The sequence below is a fragment of the Aythya marila genome (genome assembly GCF_965140915.1).
Source record: "Aythya marila genome assembly, chromosome: 3".
Lineage (NCBI taxonomy): Eukaryota > Metazoa > Chordata > Aves > Anseriformes > Anatidae > Aythya > Aythya marila.
The window spans coordinates 8,719,148-8,743,992 of NC_139044.1; the positions used below are offsets into that span (position 1 = coordinate 8,719,148).

The following is a 24,845-nucleotide window of genomic DNA, read 5'->3' on the forward strand; positions in this document are numbered from 1 at the left end:
ACTATGTTTTTGTAAATTTGCTACATCCCATAAAAGCATTATGCCATCACTTGATTGTGAAAGCTTGGAATTTTTTTATAATTCTTTTTTTCTTGCACCATCAGATACTGATTCCTCAGACACTACAGTCCTGCATCTGTAGCAAAATAAAAACACACTGTTGCTTTTGATATAGACATTTCTTTCCATTCTCTATAATGATGCTTAAGAACAACCATGTGTCATGCTGGTGAAGTCATAAACTTCAGTATGCTGATTCAGTGTATTCACTGAATATTCACTGTATGAAATACTTTGTTCTTAGAATTTCATAAATACTCCTTCTCATGTAGTAAAGTTTCTCCAAGTCACTTGATCAATGTAGCCACTCTTAAGTTTTTCAGGTGCTATCAGTGTAGCTAAGTATGGCTGCAGTTTTGTAGACAGATAAGAAGATGGGTTTGGTATTCCCGCCTCCCACAGACCATGCATGTACTAAAAGATTATCAGTCTGGATTTTTTTGCTTGTTCATTTTTTACCAATACACATTAATATAATTTAAAGCACTCATGTTTCATGGTTTCTTTGTAAAAACATACTGTGTTTTTTGTACAAGGAAGTTTATGCTGTAATCTCTTAATTCCTGTAAATCCATGATTTGTATGGAACTTCTCCTGATGAAAAGGGGAGAGGCTAACCTTGGTTATCAATCAGGAACAGACAAAGCTGTCTGTTTTGACCTTCCTTAGAAATTCAGCAGTAAAATTTTAATGTGTCATTCCTAGGTATGATTTGGAGTATCCTGAATATGCGCACAGCAGGTAGATTTAAATGTTAAGTGGATGTAAAATAGAAGAAAATAAATGTGCTAATAGCTTTTGCAATATTCATATTATACACTCATATTCATGGTCTGCTTTGTTTTTTGTGTAACACTAAGCATTTTTCCAGAGATGATAATCAATAAACTATTTGAACTTGCACAACCATACATTGGGCTGTTTATCTTACAGCAGGAGGTACTGGTTTTAATACAGCATTGTTGTTGTTAGAAGTGCATCTAAATATAAACTACAAATAGCCACATACCCAGAAGATTAACACACAGTACGTATCCATTGAAATGTGAATTGGTCTGCTGTCAGAATTTGAATGCAACAATTGCAGAAACAGCTGTATAGCCTAAATTTATTACTGCAGATGTGCACAAGTTACTGGTTCTGCAAATGCTAGTGACAATTCAGCACAGGTTTATAATTGACTATAGTCTGTTAGCGACCCTTTTGAGAAGTAGATTACAGACAATATGCAGTAAATACACTTCATCTGTCAGAGGAACACCTGCTGTGATGGTGGGTGACCAGATAGATAGGTCTGTGCAAAGATACAGTTTAGGAATGTACCCTTCTTTTTTAGTGCCACCTAGTAATAGACACCGATATCTATTAACAATATATAATTTTGTTCATTATAGTCTAAGATTGCAGAGGGTATTTTAAATATTGCACTCCTTGATTGCACTGTATGTCTGCTTTATACGGACTATTGCATCAGTTAGCAATATTGGTTAAGCAGTTTAAAACCAATCTCAAACTAACTGTGATTTTAAAAGCTTATTCTCAATTTAATAAAAACCTGCATCAGTGAAACTTGCGGTAGTTTTTCATTCATAACTATTTTGGAAGGCTTTAGAGATGTTTTGCTGTTATTATGTGCAAAAGGATGCTGTTCTAGTATCTTTAGCATTTCCTTAGGGTGGTTTTCTAATCTGAGGGTGTTGCTCCTAATTACTTACATTTTGGTTTGAACAAAAATATGAGTAAAATTGAATTCTGCAGAACAAAATTGTGCAGTGAAGCCAGACAATGTAAAAAGTACTTGTAAAATTGTTTGCAGGGAACAATCAAGTCAAGTTTTTATTTTTGAGTTCTTATTGCCACAGGTACTGGTTTCTAATTCCTTGACATTATTCCTTTTATTTAACTTTCTTTTTACTATTTGGATTTTCCTCATGTAGGTGGCTTGATTTCCCCCTCTGTAGGTTATCTTACGCCTCAAATCAAATTACCATTAAAAGTTTCAGCTTTAAATTCAGGTTTTGGGTTCTGTTACAGCTTTTCAGTTGGCTTCATTTCCTACTGTGAATACAACTTCTCCTGTTTAGTCTGTCACACAGACTTGGTTGGCTGATTCTCAAACTCAATAGGGTAATAAAGGCTTATTTGTTTACTATAAATAATTTATTGATGCATCAACTAGGGTATCCCTTTATGTAGATATAGCTGCCACAGGCATACTAACTTCATTGAGCTCATGGCCTCAGCTAAATCAGTGAATGATAGCAAGAACATTTCTAAATTTTTGCAGATTTTAATAGTTGAACCTTCTGAAACTCTTGTACAGATACTGCCAAATAGTTAGTACTTACACATATAAGCATAGTAGAGCTGTTTTACATTTGACTTTCCTTAAAGTAGATACACTTGCCAGCAGACTAATAGGAACTGCTTATTATGTACAGGTTGTATCAAAAAAGCTATTTTTTTCCTCAGCATCCATTCCCCTGGAATGATTATTCTGGACTTGTCATTGATATCGCCTCCAAGAACACAATCAATCAGCAAGAACACATTTGATTTTGTTGGTTAATAAGACACTCTGCATAGTGTGTTACAGAGCAGCAAAGCTTATCATCTCACATTTGTGCAAGTTAAGCTGGAAAACATCCACAGGCTAGGGATCATCAGTGGAAGATTTGCCAGCAGGCTTGGCTTTCTCTGCATTCTACATCAGGGCAGTCTAGCATGCTGTAATGGATGTGAAGCTACCGAGCATGGTAAGATTCAGTAAAGTTGTCAAAAATCAAATCATTTTTAAAAGAAATTTCAGTATTAGTTAAGTCAGATGGAATCTGTTGAAATTCAACCCTTTATTTCATTTCATTTCATTTCATTTCATTTCATTTCATTTCATTTCATTTCATTTTTATTTCATTTTATTTTATTTCATTTTATTTTATTTTATTTTATTTTATTTTATTTTATTTTATTTTATTTTATTTTATTTTATTTTATTTTATTTTATTTTACTTTGTTAAAATAGAGAGAGATCTTGCAAAAGGCAGTGTCCTGTGTAAACTAAGATTTAAACTTAACATTATTCCTAGTCATGCAGGAAGTCTGGAAGAAAAAGAACTATGGATAATCAGTTAAAAGAACTGACAGATACCCTGATGTGTTGATCAGTAGTAATACCTAATTTCTATTTCAAGTGTGCTATAATGGATTACCATATAGATGCAGCAAAGCACTAAGCATTAAATAGATCTATGTGTTTTCTGAAAAACCAACATTATTTCACACTGTGGGGTTTCTTAAAATATTTCTTATTAGTGTACTGTGAAACTACAAGCAAGATGTCAATAGCCAGTTTGGATTCACAGCAGTGTTGCTAAAAGTCTAGGCTATAGTGGAAGAAGCTATCATTTGTTTTATAGGAATGGCAATATGAGATTTTTTAGAACACCAAGGGTTGGGAGAGTAAGGAATATGTTCTTTGAATTACTAAGTTGAAAGCACACAACAACCAGTGCTTGTTCATGATACAATATTATGTCACGATCTTAGTGGTGTACTAGTACTGTCCTCTTACTACTTCTTTCAACCCTTAAATTGTTGTGATGCAGCCACCTGGTAAGGGTGTTTTGATTCTGTGTTTTTTTGTTGTTTTTTAAGAAAAATTGCACAAAATTGTAAACATGTTTTTTCTTTCTCCTAACTTCCAAGCTTCATGTGGTTTGAAGTCTTGCTTTTTCCTGGTAGTTGTCAGACTCTGGAAGAGCATTTGTGTTCCAGATTTGATGTGGACATATTACAATTCAGTAACATGCAGGTGCAAGAGTTATTCTTAAGTTCTTTTTCAAAGTAGTCTTCATTATGTAGCTTTGACACCTTATCAGTTTATGCAGCTTACACCTTATCATAGTTCACTTTCTGGAAGTGAATTTTGTGTCTAAGTTGCGGGAAATTTTGTAACGTGTAAGATACTGCCTGTATTTCATGCTGTCACATTTCTGGCCTTTCCCAAATAACTGTTAACATGCTCTGCATTTTGCAGAGTGGGCATGGTAAAACCTAGCTTCCCCAAATGTGCTGTTGTGTTCAGAAACAGCTAACAGGGGGTGGCTATTTGCTTCCCTCCTGAGCAGTTGAGATGTTTAAACCCGAAAAGTTACTCTAAGAACATTGCTGAAGCTCTTGGGAAATGGGTATTGTTTCTTTTTTCAACTAAGGAAAATACAGTTGTGCATCATCAGATTATTTTCACAAACTCATTAATAATACGTGATTATGCCATGCCTAGTGTTTTAAGACTCAGACTTCTTTAGTGAAAAAGGCATATATTTTCTATTTTTTTTGTGTTCTAAAATAAAGAATTTTACTGTAACATCTTAAATATAAGAAGATAAGCATTTTCACTAGTATTATTACCAGATTTTGACAGATTTCTAATGAAACTTTATTATACAGAAGTGCTTGATTCTGTAGAAGTTTAACAAAGTTGGTTCTCAGTGTTTTGGAACAAAAGAGATAGAAATTCCATCCAAAGAGAAGCTGAAGGTATCTTGTTGCAATGCTTGTCACAGGGTGGCCTGTGAAAGGAAATTGGTTTTGCTGTAATGATCTACCATACTTCTTATAATGACCTAAAAATTGAAATAAAATGCACATGTTTTGGTTTGTTTCTCCTGTAATAAATGTGAAGATATTTGAGCTCCCTGTGGTGCATTCTGGTACCTGAATTCAGACAGCATTTTGTTGCCCACCTTTATGAGGGGTTTGCTTAACGTACGTGTGGGCATGCGGTGTGGGCACGCGGTGTGCCAGGGTTAAGGGCTGCCTGAACACAGACCTAGCACTGCACCTGCTGGCTACTGCAGCGCTGGAACTGGTGACCTGAGGTGTTCCTGATGTTGGTCAGGAGCTCCTTTTTGCCCCATGCCAAGCAGATAAATGATTAATGTCAGAAATAGTCTTGCAAAGTGGTGGGCTGCTAGTATTTTAATATTTATGTGGATAATTATAATTCTTTGCCTGTGGATCCTGCAATCTGATTGGCAGAAACGTGGTCCTTAACTGACAGGTAAAGCCCAAATGTGAGTCATGGCCTCATTTTTAGCCAGTCGGATCCTCCATCACGAGCGCATCATCCTGCCCGCGGACAGGCAGCTAGACCTCCGGCACCTGCCTCCCGGTCCCTCCGTCCCTGCTGCCGCGATGGCCCGGGGATGGGGCAGTGTGAGTAGCACTGAAACAAAGCATGAGGACATGGAAGGGATGTGCCTGATTTATTCTTTTATTCTGGGTAAACTTTTAGAAATGCCAAATCCTGTGTAAGGAACATGTGCTGTGGTACAGATAAAGGAAGACCGGTCTGTCTGTGTGACCCGAGGTCTAGTTCCCTAAGTCTCTGAACTTGTCATGACTTCCATCCTCTGCCATGGAGAAAGGAATGTTCCATTTTCAAAAAGACTGTGACTTTGAGTTTTGTATACAATTGCTGAAGCACTTTGTTGTCAAAAATTAAAAGAAGTCTGTCATAATCCATCTCTCAAGCATACTGTTTTTAAACGCAATAATGATTCATGTGTTGGCTGTCTCCAAAGGACTGTCTAAAACCCAAATTCTTGCTTTCTTGCTGTGATGCTTTATTTCCTCTTGTGACCTTTGATGTGCAAAAGACCAGCAAATGGGTCACCATTGCTTAGATGACTTGTCATTCATTTTGCATCCTGCATGTGGTTTTTCTGAAGACTTAATGACTCTCTGTTATGCAGAAATTGCTTCTGGTAATTTTGTTTGATGATTACAAGGAACTCTGACTGCTGGTCATATATAGCTTTGTTTAATTTATTTGTAAAAGTAGATGTTGAAACTAGTTTCACATTTATATAGAACTTACTAATTTCATATCCAAATGGCTGGAAAGTTGTAAGATTCAGATGCATTTTTATGTGAAATCTATGCAAAACCATGTGTGTTCTCTTGCTTTTTTGAGAAGCCGATCATCAGTAATTTAGCTGTCCTGTACTAACAAGACACCTACTAGACACCTACTTGCCAAGTCCTAGTCTATAATGCCAATCCTTTTTTTTTTTTTTTTTTTTTAAAAAAAAAGTGCCTTGGAACCTGCTGACTTAAACTCCCTTTAAAAGCCATATTTACCAAAGTAAGACCCCTAAATAGTTTGGGTTTATTCAGATTACCTAATAAACGTTATTGTCCACATTTGGAAGCCCCGAACATTCTTTGCAACTGAGATTATAGGACTCCATTCAGGAAAGCGCTTAGGCATATGCTTAAATTGCTTTGCTTTGCTGGTGCCCTGCAGAGTAACAAAACTAAGGGGAAATGGGCTTGACCAAATCTCTTTCTTTGTTTGATCTGCCTCGGTTAGCATCAGCCCAAAACTACAGAGGAAGATTGCCGCATTTTATTCCTCATAAGTGCTTTATTAACTGCATGCGCTATGAATTAAATTAGTCTGTCTTTGTGTGAATTGGCTCGGTTTCACTCAGCAGCTGAAAATACAGGTAAATCATCTCACAGCAAAAATAACTGCACCGCTGTCCATCTCTGCCTTAGCTGGGAGATCAGACCACATTAGCTGATAAAAAGGCAGACCTAAGCCACTGAAGCTCAAAATCTGGAATGTATCAATCTAACAGCAGTCATTACTAGACACTTCAGAAAAATGTAACCCAAAGTGAGCCTCTTAGAAGAAAATTTTACCTGTAACTTCTTCCTTATAATTCAGTTTATATTCTGAAATGCTGGGGCATTCCAAGACAGGGGGAAGGTAAAAGCAACTCATGCCAGTGCCATGGTATTGATTCAGGACTGTTCCAAGTACCTTTCTCCGTAACAAGAGAGTAAAGTAATGGGCAGCAGTTCTGATTACAATAGGTATCTGCTTTCTGTTGTGTTCTCTCTCTCTGTATGTTACCATTTCATTTATGTTTTGTGTATTAGTTTGTCTGTATCCTCTGAATGAGCCAGTTTATTATGGAAAATTTGACTATTTAGTTTTGTTTCCTGCAGAAAATATTGCAGCTACTACCTGAGAGGATTTTTTATCGATGGCATTTTCGCAGTATAGGTAAGAAGGAATGGTTTAAAAATATTCTAGTAAAAATAAAGTCAATGTTTTCTGTAGTCACTTAACTGGTTCCGCAAGTCCTGTAAACCACAGACTCGCTTCATTTTATGCGATACACAAATTGTACTTCTGTATGAGATTTGCAGCTGAAAATTCTTGAAACATCTGGAAAATCTGTTTACCTGCTAAGATAGCTAGCTCTGTGTGTTCTTTGTTTTGTGTGGTTTTGGTTGCTTGCTTCACTTTTATTTTTGCATGAAAGCTCTTGGATTTTTTTTTTACCTTTGGATGTACATGGGTCCTCTTCCCTTTCATCTCTTTCTAGCTACTAGATGATGAGGGATTTAAATCAGCACACCTTTTCCTAATTAGGTCTCCATTTGCATTCACAGACTAACACCAAAAATCAAGACTGAGGAGGGTTATGGAATCTATATTTGACGCTCTTTCAAATTTGCATTGTGACAATCTTTCACGAGTGATCGTGTGTGAGATTGCCCATACAAGTTCATAGTAGTAAAGATCATTCTTTGTGTAAAAATACATGTTGAACTTGAACCTTGTCTCCTTTTGGAAATATATTCTGTAACATTTCTGCTGTGAATTGGTGGCTGTTCAGTAGTTGAGCAGAGGCTGTGCTAAATGAAACGTGAACCATTGGACTGCTGCAGTAGATAAGTGCTTAATTTCTTCCGAGGAATTTTGTGGTTTAGTGCAAGAATGGTAAAGCAAAGAGATTAAGGACAAAAGTATAAACTTCTTAGGAGCTCTTTTTTTTTAATATATTTTCTGAGCAGTCCACAGTTTGTTGGCCTTTTAAAGTGGGATTCTGAGCACAGTATGTCTGCAAGTCTGGCCCCAGCTGTCCCAGTGATCCTTCATTTAATGGAGGAGTTGCCAAGCACCACGTTACAATATTGACGCTGGCCATGACAGCCATGAGATAGATACCTGTGGATGGCATACACTTCGTCAAGCCAAGAGGCTATCCATTCTTTGTCTGCGCTCCATGGTTCCAGTACGTATTCTGGGTGCTGGAGCAAGGGAGGGAATGGGAGGAGTCCAACAGAGAGAAGTCTTGGAACTGGTAAAGCTCTGCTTCTTTCTCTTACTCCCCTGACCATTTTGCATGCTTCATAGGCAAGTATTTTGTAGAAAACCTCATAAACATAGAACTGGAGGATGCATTGCAACTCATGCATAGAAACAACAGACTGAAGTTGTCACCTTAGTTAAGGCACTCAGAGTGCTTGGCTTACAACTTCATTTATGACTTTAACACAGGCTTTGTTTGGTCACTTGTGAATTTCAGAAATAAGAAAAGCAGGACTAATTTTTCTGAACTTTTTTTTTAGGTTTTCTTGTAGGTAGTATAGGGATTTTGAGTAGATCTTAAAATTATATTCTAAAAATGCTGAGGGGAAAAAGTTTAACTGTCTTTTTTTTTCAAGGTAGTTAATTTTCTAATTATTTAAATGTTCCCTGTGGCCTGAGGTGCTCTTGTAATGAATATTTTGGCCCTGAGATCATGTACAGGAGACAGAAAGAAAAATTTATTCCTCTCCTAATTTGACCAGATTGAATAAATTAGAGTCAAATGGGTGCAGAAATACTGAAAGGTAAAATACTTTAATTTTGATAGTCAAAACAATTTGTAATCCACTGAAGTAGTTTAACTTGATTTCCTCTGAACTAAAAATCTTTGATTCATTACTACTGTGAAAATTCTGCTTCTGAGTGCTACCAAACTGGTCACAATATTTTGTCTTGCTGTTTGTTAAAGGAAATAGGACAAATTATGCTGCTTTGGGAGGAGAGGGGGCATATATTTCTTCTATGTAGTACTTTTGTTGGTTAGTTGGTTTGGTTTCCAGCACCATTTCATCAGCTGCAATGTGTTTTCTCAGAACAATGTATTTGCTGTTGCAGAAGAAATAATGAGTTGAAGTTAAAGGTCAGGGCAAGGGCTATTCTCACATTTCCAGTTAGCACTGACAAAAATAAAAGGAGACATTTGTTTGACTACTTTACTTCCATTTCATCTGACTTAGTCTAGAACAAATTGTTTTTTAGTCAGTTGTTTCATAGATAATATATTCTTTATATTTATGCTCCTCTTGAATAGTCATATTTGGATAGATTTACATCTGTGTTCAGTAAATGAGCTAAAGGATGTGGTGTTGCAATTATTTGCAAGTGTGCCTTGTGATTTGCTTTTTGCTTAATATGTGAGTTAATATGTATTTGCTATATATGTTAATAATTTAAAATTGTGAAATAGTGAATCTTGAGGTGTCACATTTAAGTAAGGCACATAATTCTCAAATCCAGGTGAAATAGCTGAGTGCTGCTTTATGTTATTTTTCTAAGAATTGGATTGAAAATGTTTTGTAACTAAAGCATTTGATGTATAAGATCTCTGATTTTAGATCAGATTTCTGAAGCTATGGATAGTTGACTGGGTATTTTTAAAACAAGAATAAAAATGTTTTGCAATTTTAATGTATATATATTTTTAATGGACATATACAATATCATACCGATTTCTAGCATTTTTTCTTATCATAATAGTCAATATTACTCTATTTGAATGCATTATTCCTATAAGTTGGACTTACTATGGTCCATTTGTTACTTTGCAGAAACTAATACATTTGCCTAAAATTTTAAATACACTTGTTTAAAGCATTTTCCCCAAACTAGCAGGTCAAAATTTTCTCTAGGTACTTTATTTTTCAATGAAAACAATTTGAGAAGATTATCATCTGACTAAAACCAAAGTACCTTGCTCTAAAGAGACATTATATTTGATGTTAAAGAACTATTTACCTGATGATGATGCTGATGGTTGTAAATTGATTCATTTTGTGTTTTCTCACTCAAGTTTTCTTACCAGTGAAGTAGATACATAGTAAATAGCATGAAAGTAGCTTTTTTTCTGTAGTGTTTTTTTAGAAAGCATTCTAGTAGAAAGCGACCATCTTAGTATCTGATATATGTCTATTTCATTTTTCTAATCCAGCGTCAATTTTGAAGAAACTTTTGCACACTGGAAACTCCCTCAAGGTATCTCTCTTTGATGATGCATCCTTATTTCTTTTTACTTTAAATTGTATGAAGCATATTACTTTACAGATTTTCAGTATCAATTTTTAAGATTGTTAGGCTTTGTAATTTTAATTATTCACCTTTTAATCACAAATTTTAATGTTGTAACTAGATTATTTTAATATTCGTATTATTTTTTTTGTTCTGCTATATAATAGCAGTTGTTCTGCTATTTTGTGACCTTTCTAAACTTACCCAAAGAAGGTAGAAACGTGTTTTGCTTAATTCTTCATCTTTCAGATCTCTCTAGCATTAAGTGCATTGTATTAAATACATTGGTTGCTTGTTTGCTAAATAGTTTTAAATCCACTTTTCTAAATAAATTACTAAAACTAAAATTGCATCTTGCATAATGAAAAAGAAGAAAGTAAATTTATGGAGTACTCTACCTTGGGTGGTTTGTTGCATCGTAATTTTCATGAGAATCTTCTGGTCCTGCTGATGCTGAAGACAGTGGCTTGCATGGGCTGTGTGGGGCCAGGATTTCAGGCTCGGCAGGGCTGGAGCAGGGGCAGCTTCCCGGCACGTTCCACTTGCTGCTGTTCTTCCTACACCGCTGGGCTGAGCTGCCTTTGACCCATCAGTCGGGGGAGCACAGCCATGGGATTTTGACCTCTAGCTGAAGTTGGGGCAGTAATATTGTCTCCTCAGAGTGCCACCACCTTGGTTACAGTTTGCTCCCGCCCTTCTCTGCTTTTGTTAAATTAGTGATGTGATTACTCATGGTATGACCGAAAGACTTGCTAGGACAGAATTTGAATGAATGTACTTGTCCTGCACTTTCTTAACTACTTAACTGTGTTACTGTACTTTCAAATTTGTTTTAATATTTTTTTTTTTCTACAAAATCATCCCCTTGTAGATAAGATGTGAAGGAATACGACTGTTTCTTCTCTGGCTTCAAGCACTTCAGACTAACTGTGCAGAAGAGCAGATATTAATATTTGCATGCCTTGTGCCTGGTTTTCCACCAATTATGTCCTCACGAGGTCCCTGTACACTAGATAACCTCATTAGTCCTCCTAATTCACCAGATGGTGAGTAAACTAACAGAATTCCTGTGCTAGGTGTTTTGCTTTCCCCCTTCCCCTGAAGTCATCATGGAGCTGTAGAGCTGCTTGCGGGAAAGATGTCACAAGGATGATGCAATTTGTCTTTGTAATTCAGAGATGGTTCAGATTTTGGTTTTGAAGGAGCTGTAGTGCCTTCAGGTCTTGTCATTTTGAGCTCAGAACAGTTGTGGGGATGTTTGGTTGTTTTTTGTTTTTTTTTTTTTTTTTGAATTGAGATGCAGTTACATGAACATGTTACTGCAAAATATGTTGTTATGTAGATTTACAATTTACTGGTTAACCTGCAGTGACTGTGTTAACCCTTCCAAACTGCAATAAATCAAAGGTTGGTGCTGTCCTCAGTTACATGTGGTGGGACTTGGCAAAAATAAGGGAAACCCAAGCAGTTTTGGCTTTGTGCAACTTATAAGCACATTAGTAATCATCAAATTGGTTTTATTTTTTCATTATTTTCAGGTTTTCTGTGTTTAACGCATTCTCCTTTTATTTCAGCTAAGATTTTTCCAGAAGAAATTACCCCACTTTTGCCAGCTGTTTCTGGAGAGAAAATTGCTGATGACCAAACCTGCTACTTTCTTCAGCTACTGTTAAAATATATGGTAATTCAGGTGCGGAGGATATAATGTTTTTAACTATTCATGTTTGAAGGACTGTATAGTGTTAGAACATCATTTGCACTGTTTCTGTACAGAGCTGCTCTTGTGCTTTTCCAGGAAGAAGCTGTTGTCTGCATTTTCTTTTTTCTTTTAACGGGAAAATCATCCCCAAGATATTTTTTTGTGTGCCATTTTTGGTAAAAATACTAAATTTTCTCAGAAATGTGAACAAAATTTATTAATGTTATCCAAACTTGCACACAGTTTTACTTCGCATCCATAAAGATTTCTCTTGAAATTACATGTATGATTCCTTGGCGTTGATCTGTTCAGGAACAAAAGAGTGCCTTTAAAAACGTAGATGTCAGCCTCTTCCTTGTCAATGGAAATTACTTGTGCCTCGAGTCAAGTATCTCGAAGGAGTATTGCATATGTGTGTAGCTGTTTTAAACCTAGGCATTGGGTGTGTTTCTGATTAAAAACTTATTCGTGATGAAAGTGTAGCCCAGAGACATTCATAACTTTGTCTAAATTTACAGGTAAGAAGCAAGTTTGTTAAAAACATTAATACTGCATTTTTGGTGTTTCACTGCCTTAAAACAGCACAGATATGCTTACTTCTAATGAGCTTGCTTTGTTTGATGTGCTAGAGTCCTCATGGTAATATCCTATATTCTTACTGTTCTTATTGTAAAAAAAAATGGGACAGTGATAATTTTTCATCTTTCTTATTAAAACACAATTATTCATCTTACTTATTCTGTAGAACAGCATTTTGTCATCAGTGTGGAATGCTTCTCAGTAGAAAATATTAATTTGAAACTTTTTTTGTGTTTCTTTCTTTTTAACTCCATGGCAAAGGCTGCAAGTTTGGAGTGGAAGAATAAGGAGAACCAAGACACTGGGTTTAAGTTTCTCTTTACCTTGTTTAGAAAATACTACCTTCCACACTTGTTTCCATCTTTTACAAAGCTAACTAACCTCTACAAACCTGTTCTAGGTAAGTAGTGAATTTTGTCTTTTAAATAGAAAAATAATTAATGGTGACTGTTTTCAGTAGCATCTCTGTTATCTAGTGGCATACTACTACAGTTCTGGTGAATAAGGATTTTTCCTCTCTTTTCTCTTGATTTGATTTTTTTCCTAGTACAACTTCTAATTTTTGTGATAGTCCAGGAGGTTGCTGCTGTTCATTGCTGCCTATGGGCTGGCCAGGTTCTTCTTTCCTAAGAAGAATTTGTAAATGTTTCCTTAAAATACACATGCATAGCATTTATATCAAGTGAACAAGGACTTGATGTAACTGTGATGTGCAATCGAGACAGAACATGCTCTCTGACAGGGTTTTTTAAAGAAATTTCCCTAAGTGTGAGGAAGCAGCTAACTTAAAGTTTTTCTTATTTTACTTCTTGTTTCCTTGAAAAGAATAAAATGAACATGAAGGGACAAATGGAAGGAAACAGATGTAGCTATGAAAGAAACAATGAGCTAGTTTGTGTTGCTAGAAGTATCTCTAGGAAGCACAGCTGTAGGATTAAAAGCATGTTATTTTAGGAATGCTTACATTTTTCTTTGACCTTTTGCTAATGTTCTATTGAATTATATATTAGAGTCAATAGGAGCATTGTTGTTAATACTCACCTGATGTACTGCAACCTTGTTTTCGTCATCCTTCCCCTCCCTCCTCTGACTTGTAGCTCCCGTCCTTTGCAATTTAGTGTCTAAAGTCACCTCTGTGCCACTTCAACTGCGTTGCTGACAGCTAGAGCACAGTCCTTCCCTGTTTTTCAGCTGTATACAAGTGATTTTTTTCCCTCAAATCTATGCCTCTGAGTTAATTATGACACACCCAGTCTCCCTTTGTCAATCTTCCACTTCTTCCCATGCATTTTCTTTCTTTTATTTCAGCTTGTGCCATGCTCTTTGCACCTGACTAATATCTCTTTTCCATGTGCTAAGTGCCCTTTTTCTTCTTAATCTTTTTACTATCGAGTGTTCTTGAAACACCTTCTCTGTCTACATTACCAATAAAACTCTGAAAGTTATAAAATTAACTTATGTTGCAGAAGGAATAGTTCTTCGTTTCAGATTTTACCTTTCTACTTGCAGTCCTTCTCTTTTGCTTTCCTTTGTTTTGCCTGATACAATTTATGAACTTCAAGAGAGATTTGTGCTTTTATTCTCTTGCTTTTCTTTAGAATTAATAAAATTATGAATATAAGCGTTAATATAATAAAAATAGTAAGTCATTGCATCTGTTATTTCATATGGACAAAATGTTGTTGGTGACATGTTCGATGCATTTAACTGAAGTCTGGAAGCAATTACAGTTTTTTAATATTAAATTTTCTTTACATCTTCTCTTCTTATCTCACCAGATATTCCTGATATAAGACCAAGACCAGTATACATTACTGCAACACGAAACAATGAAAATGTCTATAGCACAAAAATTCCATATATGGCAGCTCGAGTTGTTTTTATTAAGTGGCTTGTTACCTTCTTTCTTGAAAAGAAATATTTAACTGCTGTTCAGAATACAAAAAATGGAGGAGAAATGCTCCCTAAAATTATTCAGGTGTGCTTTAAAGTTTTCATTTTTTTTATTTTGCTTGCATATGTGCTAGAAACCTTGCAAATGATCACAACACACTGACAACTGAAAGAAGAAAGAAATGCAGTTTCCCAGTGAATAAATTATGTACTCGTAAATTCATTATTTTTTTTTCTTTGATAAAGGAGGGAGTCTTCAAGGGAATCCCTTTAGTAATTTATTAGTATTTTTTATTCTCATAGGTATTTAACTTAACAGCATCATCAGTATTATCTTTAGACTTTTGGAATTTAATCTGTAAACTGTCAAATTTATTTGTGGCATAGACCGTTTTCCAGTAACATCAAAAGCCATTTTGTTTTACTCTTGATTATAGCAGCTCTTTCAATGAGATAACAGAAAAATATTTTACTTTCAAATTGCTGGTTGAGATTTCTGTAGGATTAGGGATTTAAGATTAATCTTGCAGAAATAAATTGTTTTAAGAGACTCTCCAGCTTCCCATTACAAATCTAGAATCAATGTCAATTCTATATTCTTCTCTTGAATCGTAGGTCAGTGTCACATCTGGATTGAGTGGAAAAGCATTTATTAACTCTGAAAGTCAAAATGCATATTTTCATGTTACTTGCTTTTGAAGTTTGTAGTTTGTTTTGAAGTGCAGAATTTTGAAACCCTGGAACAGCTAGATGTAGCTTACTTACTACAAGCACTTTTTATTATTATTATTTTTTCTCGTTGGAATTTACACCTTCTGTATAAATAGTTGCTGTACCATTGCAACTGACATACCCTGGAAAATGAATTTTTTTCTCTTCACTGAATTTTATAGAACACTAATACCAATTAGATATTTACGATACGTAAAGATATTGCTGCCCTCAAAATGGAAACTGGTCAAAAGTTATCACTTAGCTGCAGTAGTGTGTCAGCTTTTGGCACATGCTGACTTTTTAATGGTCTTAAATTTCACTGCCTGTAGCCTGTGCTTCACTGGTGTGGCAGGACTGTACAAAAACATTCATTATCAAAAGCAGTAGAAATGATATTGCTGCTCTGTTACTGCTCACTTTGACGAACAGGTGGCAGCCTTATTGAAGTAAACAAAAGCAGAACTGCATTTGGGCAATGCTTTCGGTTGGTGGAAGTGGGATTCTTTTTCTGGTAACTCAATTCAAGTTTTACTGACTGTCTTCTAAAGGCTAAGTCCTCTTTCTTCCCTGGACTGATCATTTTAGCCAGATATGGTTCAAGATGAAATGTTGGAAAAGACATGCAACACTATGGCAGAACAATGCCTGACAAAGAGCGGTTAGGAATGCCTAAGTGTACGAGCCATGTATAGAGCTGTGATCCATCTTTTCTCAAAAATCAAAGGGACTTGGAGATGTTTCTCCATTGTGTGTCCCTTCTTCCACTCCCACCACTGCATGTCTTCTTTTTTGTCTTAGGGAGTGGTTGACGAGTCAGTCAGTTGTGCTGGGCTGGGAGGACTCATAGAAAGTATATATCATATAGAGTACAAGAACAAATTCCTTCCTGTATCAAGAAGTAGATTGAAAGTTGCACTTCCTGGTGGCTAGAATCCCTGCATGCAGTGTGAATGAGTGTTGCTATCGTGAGTTCTGAGTTAAGTACCCCAGATTTTTGACATGCAGTACTCCAGTAAGTTAATTAGGCACATGTTTTCTTCTGTGTAGACTGTTGGTGTTGTAAATCAAGATAAAAACCCAGAGCTGGAAACTGGCGTGTCTTATGCAGGCGAGCAGGAGAGAAGCCATTCGAACAGCAGCACCTTGTCTGACCGACGGCTCAGTAGTTCCAGCCTCTGCAGCATCGAAGAGCAGCATCGAACTGTTTATGAGATGGTGCAGAGAATCCTCTTGTCCACACGAGGATATGTTAACTTTGTTAATGAGGTGTTTCGACAGGTACGTGTGGATGTGTAGTTGCTGTTACATGATTTTTTAAAAAGGAAATGTCATCATCATTAGAAAGAACACTGAAGGCTGCTGGTCAGATAACTGGTCAAATGATGTTAATCACATGAGCACACACTTATTTTGGATTCCTTCCTAGGTCTATTTTTAATGATGAAGTAAAAAAATTCTGTGGGAACTGAAACTTGTTGCTGATGCTAAGTAGCAATTTGTCATACTTGAATTTGACACTTTATTAGCTTGCTATTTGAAATAGTAAGATTCTAATTCCTGTGGTCAAAGACAGCATTTAACGTCTGTTTGGACATTATTGATTGCTTCTGCTCGTACTCTTTACTTTGACATCTTTTGTATTGTTTGGGATAAAAATACATGATCTACTGGCAATTCACCTTTTTTAGATGTGTTATCAAGGCAGCAGTTGGTTGAAACATCAGTTTTAGGTCACATAAATTTAGAGGAGACACTGTGCAGAAGACGAGTGAGCACACATGCTTTACTGAAAGTGTTTTGTGTGGCACAGTGTAAGAACTTGTACAAGTGCTTTTTGTGGGATGGATGTGATTTTGACAGGGAGTGTTTTGTGTATGTTGGGAACCTCTGTGGTATGCTGCCGTCTCCTGGTGTTTGTTCAAAGTGTCTGTAAAGTTAGACCAGCTTAGACCAGCTTCCAGGGAACAAAGGCTAGTACGATGCAGCACTTTTATCTTTATTAAATATGGCCAGTGTTCAGTAACTGAAGCAGATAATAATAGCACTTGGATCTTTTCTGTGTTTATCTCTCCCTTAGAGGAATCTCACTAGTCCCTATGAATTCTGGAATGCTTTATAAACATACATATGTATACATATATATATATATATATATTATTCTTTCTACCTTACTTCTCAGCCTTACAGAAAGCATTTTATTTTTTTTTGTAGTAGTCATTCATCCCATAGATGAGCTGTTGTTTTTCTAATAGTCTAGCAATTGTCTTTTGGCTTTTTCAGTTTCTGCATCTTTAATAACTTGACAGTGTCCGTGAAGACATTTTCAGAAATTTCACTTATAATTGTTGAATGACATATATAAGCTTGCTTTTGATAACCCTTTAATTTCTGTAGACTATTAGTTGAAAACCCCATTAAGCTGTTGGATGTTGTACTTCGTGCTGACTAGAGAAAGGGAAATGTACTATATGATGCAAAGATTTCCACCAACCTGAGCAAGATACCCTTTTAATGTTTTGCGGCTAAAATGGTTATGGGAAGACATGCCATCAGTGTGTATTCTGAAATGCAATGCTATAGTTTTTGTCCCTGTTAACTATGGAGAGCAGGTAATCTCTTCACAGTTGGAAGAGATTTTTTTTTAATTTGAAAAATGGATTTCAGTCTTTTTCAGTGTCTTTGTAATATAGTACATAGTAATGCCAAAATAGAAGCATTTTGTCTTGACCAAATACAATTTGTTTTCTACCAGATAAAATTTTTATATATTGATTTCTGTGCCAGTTCTCTGTAGTCCAAAGTTTTTCCAATGGTTGGTGCTAGTATGTAGTGAGATTTGTTTTTTAAAGTCTATGAATTTTTCTGTGATCAGATGAAATTTATAGCAAAACAATGAATAATACTCAGCCAATAAAAATATCTAGACATTTTTCACAGTTTAGTGAGTGTGTAATTTCTTAGGACTTAAAATATTGGAAGAGGCTAACACACATTACTGTAGACATGTGGTTTTTTAGATGCCTAAAACCAACAGAAATATGGGAAAGCAGGTGGTATGGTCTTTGAAAGCTTTCGAAGTGGACATCTTTACAGAATGGTTCCAAATACTGACATTGGGTAGCAAGATGACAGTAAATTCATTATTTTGATTTTTGACTTTTATCAGAAAACGATCAAATGCCTGCCACTTCTGTCCTCATCATAATTTACTGTCTTGTCTTTACCTACACTTGCTGAAATGGCATTTCATATCATATACTGGTGATGTAATTTGAAGTCAGCTTCTTCAGAAAGTGCAGCGTGGTATCCAAGTTTAGCCTGCCAGGCCTCTCTGGATTAGTAACAACTTGTGCGATGAATCCACCCAAAGTTAGAGAACTTGGTATGAACAAAACCACCTCTTTTTTATTGTTTGAACAAATAAAACATGGAAGTCACTTGAAGTTAATGCTTACAGAATTGTGAAATCCCACACTGCTGTAGGTATATGCATATGTTGTTGATTAACCATAGCTCCTAGTACAGACATAAATGTAAAAAACGCATTTCCTTTCTTTTTCTGAGTTATGTTATTTATGGGTGATGATGCTGCGTGTGTGTTTATATATGCATGAATTGCTGTGCCCAAATATATATAGTAAAAGTAGTTAACTTTAAATTCAGGCTTTTTTGTTGCCTTCTTCTGATATATCTGCAACGCGAAAAGTGGTTAAGGTCTATAGAAAGTGGATATTACAAGAGAAGCCTGTGTTCATGGAGGAGCCAGACAAAAAGGAAAACAGAGAGGATACTGTTGTCAGCTTAGAGGATTCATCAGTGCAAACGGATGGTAAACATGTATGGTATCAGTTATTTACATTATTTTGTTTGCTGCAAAGCATTATTTATCTTTTAATTTTTCTCTGTAAAATTTAAGTAAAAATTTAAGAAGTACAGAAAATCAGGATTAAAAAGTGCTTTATCTAAGGTGCACAAATCTAAAATATTACTGTGTTCAGTAGGCCTTACTGAGTGCAAAGAAAGATTGCAGCTCTTTGAAAAATAAAATTTCTTTATTATTCCCTTTCTATACAAATACTGTAGTAAGAATGTAATGGAAAAAAAATAATATATGCTGCAGTGTTAAAATTTACACTGTCTGTTGGCCTAGTGCATGTAGGTCTATTTAATTTCAGTGGTAATTATTTAAGAGTTTGAAAATATCTACTAATTTATATACACTTTATCAAAACTTTGGATCCTTAACTCTAGGAAATTAACTTATAGATAAAAATTATGTGGCATCGTTTTTTTCATGTCCTGTAATGAATCATCAGTAAATGTTGACTTTGACACTGCCGTGCAAAACTAGTTAATGGGAATTATTTTTTCTACAAGGAAAGATGGTTCACTTCTTAAAATAGTAGTAAAAATTGTGATATTTTGACAGATGATTTTCATAAAGAATTTATATTTTTTCCAGGCTTAAATTCAAATACTACTACAGTCAGTGACAACAAAATGTAATATAGAATATTTTGAATATAGAATACTTTGAAATAACATAGCTATTAGAAGTCTTATGAACCTTTAAATTCCATATGCTGTTTGCTTAGAATCTGTAAATATTCGACATTAATTCCTTGTTGAAATGGACATAGGACAATGTGACAGTTATCTCTTCCTGCTTTTGACATATGATACTGAAAATGATACTGAAATGATACTGAATAAATGTGGACATGTTCCTTTCTTCTTGGTCACTAACTGAATGATGTTTTTGAAAGCTTTCCTCTGACCACTCAGGACATAAGCGCTCATCCAGCTGGGGAAGAACATACTCCTTTACCAGTGCTGTTAACAGAGGATGTGTATTAGAAGACGAGGACAAAAATGTTAAAGCTGGTGCTCAAGCTGCATTACAGGTGTGCTGTATAGAGATTAGAAGGCTCTAAGAGTCATGGAGTCACTTTACTACATATTATTATATAGTCATATAAAACTTTATGATTAGAGCAATTTGTGAGGGTTCTAGGTTAGCACCCACACAGTGTTATGCAAACAGATGTGCTGAGCTCAGCACATGACAGCTCTCATTCTTGCCAATTATAGACACCCTGTACTGGGAATGGAAAAAGGGAGATATAGCTACAATGTGTAGTTCAATTATCATTTTCTGTATTACTGAAAATAATGTTCTGCTTGCTTATATTAATTATAATTCCACATTTTGGTTGAAGAGCTTGTGTACAGGTCTTTCTGTAGTATGAAATTAAGGAAAGAAACTGTAGAGTTGATGGTTTTCATAATATACAATTTGGACTTCATTTTTATCTTTTTAAAAAAGCATATTAAACCATGCACCCATGTCCTAGAGCCAGATACCTATTTTAAGGTAAAGCTGCATTTTTTTTCTACTGTTGGTACTAGGAATTAGAACTGTACATTTGCTTCAGTGTACCTCATTTACTGAAAATATTGGTGACTGCTTAAGCATGTAATGCTGGGAAATGAGTAGCTGGAGGAATGGTGCTCTTGCCTGAGGGAATAGAATAGATACCTGCAAGACATAGACTATGTAACACATGCCTTTGTTGGGCATATAATGCTACCTGACTTTTTACCAGAATTATTTAGAAAAATAAAGCGGTATGTAAAACATGAAGTTTGCTCTAAGAAAAGTGAAAGGCTTGGCTAGAGGATGACAAGTATTTGGTTGTAAGTCTTTGACCTTTTTTTTAATTTTTCGACACTATTTAAACTGACTGTAAATGCCTGTCTTGAAGGTGTTCTTGACAAACTCTGCTAATGTTTTCTTATTGGAACCATGCACTGAAGTCCCTGTGCTTCTGAAGGAGCAAGTTGATGCTTGCAAGGCAGTTCTGAGCATTTTTAGGCGCATGATAATGGAACTATCAATGAATAAAAAGACATGGTAAGTTTATTATATTCTGCATCTAAGAGAAATATATCAACATTTAAAATTTATGGGAAAATTGTCAGGAGAGAGGGAGAGTGGACTTACTCAGGTGTAGATCTTGATACACATCACAATTATGAATTCCATATGAACTGATTTGGGAGATTGTAGGTTCTGCCATGTCTTCATCATGATACTGTTTCATTTAAAGATTCTGGTCATTACTTCCATTCCTGGCTTCACCTTCTCAAAAATTAATTTTTACAGTCCACAACCAACTAATGTTATTTTGCGAAAGTTCTGAAATCTTAGTGAGCGTGTAAGATCACATTCCCAACGTGTAAGACTTATTGAGAATTAAAAGTTTTTTCTGGTAGATGAAAATTAACAAGCATGTTTAATAACACATGTGAACAAAAAGTGCAATTTTATTTTGGAACCAGGGAACAGATGTTACAGATACTCCTCAGAATAACAGAAGCTGTGATGCAGAAGCCAAAAGAAAAACATATAAAGGATACGTTTGCTCAGAGCATGTCAGGGTTACTTTTTCGCGTAAGTATTTTTTGTGTACATGTGACACCTGTTTTCAGTGCTGATTGCCCATAGTTTTGCTTAAGTAGTATTATGCAGTACTATACAACCTATTTTTAAAACATGAAATAAGTCTCGTTTGCAGTAATACAATTAATTCCAGCTGCCAGAAGCGGCTAATTTGATCAGTTCTTCAGGGCTCTGTTACAAATGATGGTAGCAAACACTTGTCTCAGTGTGGGATATTTTCAATGAGTTCCTCTAAAATGGGAGCTATATGTAAGTTTTTCTAGGAGGAAGTTCATCTGGCATCTCAAAACTAGGTCTTTTTAATGAGATGAAAATATCTGGTCATCATTGGTACATAATGTGGTCAGCTACAGTGTTGAAGCCTGAATGTCACAGGCATAGTTCAATCACTAATTATTTGGAAGGTATAGCAGGCAGTTCTGTTTTCTATCATTATTATATAAACAAAGTGTTGTTTCAGCTTACCTGGAAACATAAGATCACCTGAAACATATGTTTTGGAATTTTAAAATTTCCTTAGTAACTTTCACATATTTCTGGGAGTATTTTTTGATGAAAAGTATCTGTGCATAGTATCTGTGTGTCACTGATAATCAGTGCTAATGTGCAGGTTGGTGTTGAATTTAGCAGCATGTGAATTGGTGCATTGAATTAATTTCAGTAAAAATGCATGACCTATCACTTGTTTCTTTCCTCTCAGACCCTTATTGTGGCTTGGATCAGAGCAAATCTGAGCGTTTACATTTCTCGGGAGCTGTGGGATGAACTGCTCAGTGTTCTGTCTGCCTTGACTGACTGGGAGGAGCTGATAAACGAGTGGGCCAATATCATGGACTCTCTAACAGCAGTACTGGCAAGAACTGTGTATGGGGTAGAAATGACAAACTTACCCTTGGATAAACTCAGTGAACAAAAAGAAAAAAAGCAGAGAGGAAAGGGTTAGTCTCCATGCTTCAGTGCTTTTTGTATCAAACAAGTTAGATATTTAAGTTTAAAAATTAATTTAATCTAACATTAAATACCTCTCAATCCTAGTGTAAGAACCTGATTAATCAAATATAAAGTGCTTTGAATTTTTATATTCTCATCATTCACTGAGGTATGAAAGGTAATTGAGGTCGATAGATAGTAGCTATTTAGCGGATTCAGTATGCGTTCAAAATCAGTGTTTTCTCTAGAACAGTAATGAAACATGGTTTCTTGTGCTGTAGTCTGGCATAGTCATCAATGTCAAAATTCCTTTCCATGTAATTTCATCGAACTTTAATTACAGTTATTTGGCTGCATTTATATGCCACCTTGCAACTGATGCACATAGCTGAATTTTTACTATCATTAAAAAAGAGTTACTCCTTCAACTATGCTGTTTTGAAGGTGAATATTTTTTTCACGTTGGAGTGCTTGTACCATTCATACTGTAGAAGAATACATGCCAAAGCATACGATGCTAGAAAAGTTTGTTTTCTTTATCTCTAAGGTGGCATTTTAGAGCCTCAGAAGACCGCTGTAGTTGGAAGATCTTTTTCATTAAGCTGGAAAAGTCATCCAGAAGTTGTAGAGCCAATGAGATTCAGAAGTGCTACCACCTCTGGAGCCCCAGGAGTTGAGAAAGCAAGAAATATTGTTCGTCAGAGAGCGACAGGTATAGACCATAACTAAATGTGTATGTTCCCAAACATTCAATAACACTTGAGTTTTAAATCAACCGTTGAGTTGTGACAGCTTGCAAAAATAGTGCAACTTAACTAAATGCCTAAACACAGATGTTTCATACCTATGTCTGGATGTCTGGAACACTACCACTATTTTGGAAAAAAGTCTCTAAAGCATTAGCTACCTTGGAAAGTGCTTTCTTGTAGCGTGATACAGAGTATTTAATCCACAAGTTATAAAAGGTCCACTTTCAGATCCCATTGGAGAGAGAGCTGCTCATCTCTCTTACAAATTATGAGAAAAGTTGCCAACAGAGTACTGGATATAAAATGTAACATTTTGCTATTTTAGAGATGTTTTTCTCATTTTGATTTTTTTTCTCATTTCTCATTCTCATTTCTAGTTTTGAAAAATTTCACAGGTCCAACAATATTTTGAGCGCTTCTACCTTCCCATCATGTCTTAAGAGTCCAAAACCTTTCACATAATTTGTATCCGTTTCATCATCCTCTTCATAAATGTAGAAAGCAAGACTCAGTACCCCCAACACAGAGTCTGCAGGATAATTCAGCATGTAAGGAACATCAGGTCATCAGGTCTAAGCTCCTGCTCAAAGCAGGGTCAGCTGCCTGCTCGGACCAGAGTACTCAGGGCTTTATCCAGGCTGGAGCTAGGATCCCTAATTTTAAAAGCAAAAGCAGAGGTACCTGTATCTTTAGATTAACTTCTGAGAAGCACAGTAACCCACTTCTTGGATGAAAATGGATTATTTTCAGCAGAGATGAATGAATGGAAGAGGTAGTTAGTCTGAGGGTCAGGGGGTCAGGGTGGAGCATAGCTAACAGAGGGTAAGCTGAATAAGTTTTCTATTCTTCAGTTTTGAGCTGTATGTACTGCTACAGGTACTTCACTGAGAAGAAAAAAGGGTAAGTCAAATTAGCCCATGAATGGTAATCACAAGCTGACAAAATGAAAGATTCCACTTTGTGGAATTGTGATTCAGAAATTACTGATTATTGTAATTACAGTGTGTGAGATGCATTGCATGTTATTGACTTACAGCCTTTAGGAAATATTTCAGAGCTTAACATTTTAAAATTTTTTCAAAAGCTATGTGTTTTGTTGTATCATGATATTCCAAAATCCAAATATTTTGCTATTTTTTCTGACATAATTCTTGCTTTATTTTTTCCTGGAAGCTAAGCGAAGCCAATCTATCAGCAACTGTGTTCATCTTTATGAGGCTTTGCCAGCTACTAAAAGTGTACCTCTTCTGCTTCACACTGTGAGCTCTCTCTTACCTGGTATCTCTTACACTTCTTGCTCTCACAGACTGTCAGGTACTGTACTTTAAAGTCATCGTTTTTATAAATGTTCTTTATATTTTTAAGCTGCTGTCTGTCTGCTTTCTTTCTGTCCAGTTAATTGTTCTTTAGGATTGTGGAATGAGATGTTTTTCTCTGATTCTGTGTCTCTTGCCTGGATCTGTTCAAAACACAGTGTTAAGTAATATTGGTAGCCAGTAGGAGATGAGCAAGTTCAATGGAAGTATATCTTGTCCTTTTTCAAAGTTATGAAGGGTGAAAAAGAATGGTTAGGTAAATGTT

General features: G+C 35.7%; 1 protein-coding gene across 9 annotated transcripts in view; it reads left to right on the top strand.

Annotated features, from left to right (window-relative positions):
- The window catches only part of RALGAPA2 (Ral GTPase activating protein catalytic subunit alpha 2), a 143,052-nt gene that overhangs the window by 21,243 nt on the left and 96,964 nt on the right, over positions 1-24,845 (top strand). For 2 of the 9 annotated variants that reach the window (XM_082757052.1, XM_082757059.1), the window contains exons 4-17: positions 7,081-7,138; positions 10,161-10,204; positions 11,109-11,283; positions 11,812-11,927; positions 12,777-12,915; positions 14,294-14,493; positions 16,170-16,400; positions 18,786-18,959; positions 19,889-20,026; positions 20,888-21,036; positions 21,465-21,576; positions 22,286-22,523; positions 23,063-23,227; positions 24,438-24,578. In XM_082757052.1, the coding sequence (XP_082613178.1) occupies positions 7,081-7,138; positions 10,161-10,204; positions 11,109-11,283; positions 11,812-11,927; positions 12,777-12,915; positions 14,294-14,493; positions 16,170-16,400; positions 18,786-18,959; positions 19,889-20,026; positions 20,888-21,036; positions 21,465-21,576; positions 22,286-22,523; positions 23,063-23,227; positions 24,438-24,578 (2,080 nt within the window). Of the gene's footprint in view, positions 1-2,532; positions 2,817-7,065; positions 7,139-10,160; positions 10,205-11,108; positions 11,284-11,811; positions 11,928-12,776; positions 12,916-14,293; positions 14,494-16,169; positions 16,401-18,785; positions 18,960-19,888; positions 20,027-20,887; positions 21,037-21,464; positions 21,577-22,285; positions 22,524-23,062; positions 23,228-24,437; positions 24,579-24,845 lie in introns of all 9 variants that reach the window. The other 7 variants (XM_082757053.1, XM_082757058.1, XM_082757054.1 and 4 more) reach the window with 6 other exon arrangements.